This window comes from Macrobrachium nipponense, chromosome 2 (assembly GCF_015104395.2).
Source record: "Macrobrachium nipponense isolate FS-2020 chromosome 2, ASM1510439v2, whole genome shotgun sequence".
Taxonomy (NCBI): domain Eukaryota; kingdom Metazoa; phylum Arthropoda; class Malacostraca; order Decapoda; family Palaemonidae; genus Macrobrachium; species Macrobrachium nipponense.
The window spans coordinates 72,125,418-72,130,417 of NC_087201.1; the positions used below are offsets into that span (position 1 = coordinate 72,125,418).

Here is a 5,000-nt window from a genome sequence, read left to right on the forward strand (position 1 = left end):
ACAGATCTGAGAACAAATCCCAAAGCAGTTTCGAAAAGTTGCTTCTTTTCCTCTGTGCACAGAAGGAAGAGAGTCACGAAACTGCTTGGGATCATGGACTCCAATTCTGGGTTCGTTATATTGTGATTCGTGTTTGCTTTGGCCTCTGGAAATGACAGTTCTTTGATGACATACTATTTTTGATGTTTACACAAAGACAAGCAATTCTATATTATTGCAGCCTATAATCTACAAAATTTACAGACAAGCAAATGCACTGGTTAATATTTGAACTCGGGACTTACTTGAATGCTTCTTGGACCGCAGACCGATAGCTGAAAATAAAACACACATGAAATTCAGTGCAAATAATCAATTGATTGGTAAAGAACGCCTGTGTCTGAAAGAAGTGCATTTTACTATTGAAAACAAACAAATTCCACAACCAGTGTTCATTCATCTTTTTCGAATGAGCAAGTTCTTTTAATTTTTACTGTTGCTCATTCAACAGGAACATCTTTTAATTGAGGTGTCCTCGTGAAATCTTCCTTATTCTCAGTTGATAATCATCCAAATATCTTTTACAAAAAAAGAAAAAAAAAAAAAACAAGGAAGAAAGAAACTAGTAGTCCCCTTGAGGTCTTTCCTCCGGCAACAAAATCATTAAGAGCAGTGCAAAGAGAAGACTGACATACTGAGCAAATATATCTCGAACTCCTGAAGGAACACTGGTTGATGGAGGAAGGTCCATCCCTCATCTCCTTTGACAGGATGAAGAGTTCTGAAGAGGAATGGACCTCCACCCTACTCCTGGCCACCCTCTTCCTCTCCTTCCCTCACTTCCTTTCTGGCGGAGGTTGGGGGAGGTGAGTTGGGGGCGGGAAATAAGTGAAAAAAGTCCGTGCGTGAGGAAATATAAGGCCTTCGGTATTTTTTTGTTTATCTATTAGAAAGAGGGAAGGCAATTTTGTTTTGAGTGATGACCTCTTCGTTCGTTCCTTCTCTCTGTCTTTGCTTTCCGTTCGCATCGCAGGGAAGTCTGTCGTGGGCCACAGCACCTGTCAATTACTTCTTCCTTAATTCTTCCCATGAGAGCCACCATTGTCACCAAAGGTGTTCGTGGGAAGACATAGGAAGATATGGCTGACGACCAGATTTCCAAAGCAAGCGAAAATAAAGAGGAAAGAAGGAAGACAGATAAATGGTGAAATGAAAAAAAAACAAGAATCTTTTGAATATAATATTAGCTATGAAACAAAAGTACAGATTTTCAATATCACATCAGTGTAAGTGATCTGGAAGAGACAGTTCAAGAAGAATTATACTAAAGGGGCATAAATAGAATAAAATGCTATTCTACCATTCTACTAATTACTCTAAAATATCTGTCGGAAAATTAATGTCACATAAATACCAAATTAGATCGAGCATAGATGTCACATACGGTGGATAGCCACACTGACAGTACCTATAGTAGTGTTTAGCTGGCATTTGTTTCTCATACTGACAAGCATGTGTTTATACATATCCCATGATACACAGGCATTATATATATATATATATATATATATATATATATATATATATATATATATATATATATATATATATATATATATATATATATATATATATATATATATATATATATATTTCGCCCATATCTACTGAAGGCTACTCACACCCACACGGGATGTCTGTACAAGTGTACGCGATGATGTACATGTATGATTATCTACTACTAATGCTGCAATGATAACATTTCATGGTCAAAGACAGGTGGGCGTGAAAGTGAATGGCGGGGGAAAATGGCAATGAACAATGAAGAAGTTGAGGCGCAGGCAGCAGGGTAACTTTTGCATATAATTCAGGCTTTCAGGAGTTGGTATACGAAGTTGTTATAGCGTAGCGACACTGTTGTTAGTAACAGCATATAGTATATATATTGATCCATGAATCTTAATCACTCGATCACTTGTGACCTGGAAAATCGGACCGCTGGATACTGGAGCATTTTGTCATTGTTTTGTGTTCTAGGAACACTAGTCATGCTTGGCATTGGCCAAGAGGACTTTTTTCTGCTTTACTCCAAATCCTAAATGTTATATATAAAAAAAAAACATTATTTCAGAAATGCTTTGTAGTTAGAAGTATGCAGAGCTAATACTTTGATTTGACTGAAAGGAGACGTACACAAACACACACACAGGCACGCACGCACATACGAACGCACGCACGGGCACACACACGCACACACATCTATATATATATATATATATATATATATATATATATATATATATATATATATATATATATACATTTATATATATATATATATATATATATATATATATATATATATATATATATATATATATATATATATATATATATATATACATACATAAATCATCATAACCCGAAAAGTCTTCCAGTATATGTAGCGTAGCGTAAATCTGAAACTTTATTATGCCTATTTTCTCAATCGTTTACGGTAAGAGAAGGATAATAAAAAGTAGTACGTGCCATATAATAATAATAATAATAATAATAATAATAATAATAATAATAATAATAATAATAATAATAATAATAATCCTATGCAGAAAGTAGAAATCGCGAATTTCGTTGTTTCTTAACGTCCATGATCTATGTAGCGCCAAGTCTGCAGATCGATATCCACGTGTCTGTGTATATGAATAACTTTCTTTGTACATGCAGACACTGGCGAATGAGCGAAGGACAAAGAAAGTGAGTTGAAGTGAGGGCGTGGCTGAGCAACCAGGACACCGGTAGTCATTACAGGGTGGAAGTGTCATAAAACGGAATGGCGATGTTATAAATGAACAAAACTAAGCTACGTTAAGTAGCAGAGCAGAAGGATCTTATGCCTTCGTAAAAATAGAGAGAAAGAAAGAAAAAAAGACACGGATATTATTCATCATACGATAGTATCTCGAAACCGTTAAAATCGGTGCCTGACATGGAAAACTTCAAACCTTTCTCTTCAAAAAAAAAAAAAATAAAAAATAAAATAAAATAAAAACACGCTCTAAGAAAGCAAATAACTAAAATCAAATGAGAAATGATAAAGCAAGGGCAACAGGGACATAGTCTTGCTTGAAAGTCTAAGGAAAATATAAGGAACAACGCAAGTCATAAGGTGTGATTGATGAGAGTTATTAAAAGAGGGGAAGACCAGATTAGTTTTGCTAGGGAGAAGATGTGGGAATCAGTTACGTATTAGGAAACTTTTCGTTTAAGGTACGAAAGTAAATAAGCACATTGCTTATTTACTTTCTTATGTAAATAAGCGAATTTTTGACATCAGTCTATATTGCTTATGTAGACTGATGTCAAAAATTCGCTGCCAGGAAAAGCAGTTATTCAGTAAGGAACTAAATAAGAATTCTCAGTTCTTTATATCGATGAACGTAGGGAACAAGGAAAGAATGAGTTCGCGTAGGTGATGCCGAGTTGATTACCATATTTTACTATAATCGTCAAGTGAATGCAATAGATGGGTCACTATATAGCTTTGTACAGATAATTATTTTAAACAAATGTACAAGGGGCTCTTCTTAAAGTCCGATGAAGCTTAGATCAGGGATCGGCGTCATTAGAGAAGCAAAATTTATCTTGTTTTCTTTATATGAATTCATTGTGTGTCTGTTCCTCAGCCTTTTAACTGTCCTGATTGCGTTCTCGACAGTAATTTCTATAAGCATTCTATGTAATAAACAACAGCATCTTTTCTAGGATGGAACTAAAAGACTTTATCACGAAAGGAATTCATCTACCCAAGTCTCTTATAATTAGCCTATTTATCGTCGTAGTTTATTGCTTTACGCATGTTTTTTTAATTTGGAAAACATTGTAAGAAACAATAAAATAATATGCATCTACTGAAAAAGGGTGATTTCACTCCACCCTTCAAACCGATAGCGTATCGTAAAATGTGCTTTTGACGAGTGTAAATCTAAAAGAAAAGATACTGAATACTAAGGGCTGAAACGTGATCCGGTTCAAGTCAACAAGATTACAAATCATTATTCAGAATTTCTTTACGCACAAAAATCATAAAATGGTAGCATAAGAAAAAAAACTTTTCTCATCCGATTTTCAGACATATTCACAGTGAGAAGACCAGTTTGAAATTTGAGGATGATCCTTAATAATTGGCCAATGACAAACGGAATCTACATAAGGCGTCTGTCACGGATATTTCTAATGAAAGCCATTGCTGGCTGAGGTAAATATTTTAACAGCTGAATAAATGTTTTTGTTAGGGTCATTTCATCATTTACACATTTACTTTCTAATTCTCTAACGACGAAAAAACTTACAAATTTATAGCAATTAATCATTCCCTGTTTCTTCAATTGCCATCACGCCCTGCTTAATATACTTGTAAATGTATGCACAAAATATATAATGCCGATTCAGATAAACAAAAAACCAGTTTCCATATAAAAAGACTGCACTTTGGACGTGACTTTGGCGATAATGAAAACATGGGAGCTACAGGATTAATCATTAATATTGGAATTTTAACTCGAGATCAGAACCCCTAAGGGTAGGATTTTGTGGTGCAGGACTACCTCCTCGGAGGTCATCAGTAGACAAGGCTCTGCTTTTCCAAGTCTTATTTGGATGGAGAGGGAGTTGGAAGCTTACCAACTGCTATATGTTTAGAGTTTAGGATAGTGTAAGGGAATACACAGATCCATATCTAGCCTCTGCTGATAACTGTCCAATTATAAACCTTCAGTTACAGTGCACTGATATTCCAATCCTTTGATACTTCTAGGAAAGCGGTGCTGCCCACTATCACCTAATAATAATTTCAAATTCCGAACCGACCCACTTCATAAAATTTCAAGAAAGAAAAATCGGGCATAACTGGGTAAGACCAAATTTCGAACATATCTGGATTCCAATAAAGCTATACACAAATAAATCAACAGTAGCTCACCACCCCCCCAAAACAAAAACACATACACACGCACCTATATACA

The 5,000-nt window shown here is 35.1% G+C and overlaps 1 protein-coding gene across 12 annotated transcripts in view; it reads right to left on the reverse strand.

Annotated features, from left to right (window-relative positions):
- LOC135220661 (gamma-aminobutyric acid receptor subunit beta-like) overlaps nt 1-5,000 on the reverse strand; it is a 424,244-nt gene that overhangs the window by 392,669 nt on the left and 26,575 nt on the right. For 11 of the 12 annotated variants that reach the window (XM_064258030.1, XM_064258029.1, XM_064258024.1 and 8 more), the window contains exon 2: nt 285-314. The exons of the other annotated variant lie outside the window; for it this stretch is intronic. In XM_064258030.1, coding sequence (XP_064114100.1) covers nt 285-314 — 30 coding nt within the window. The remainder of the gene's footprint in view (nt 1-284; nt 315-5,000) is intronic. 12 annotated transcript variants of the gene reach the window in all.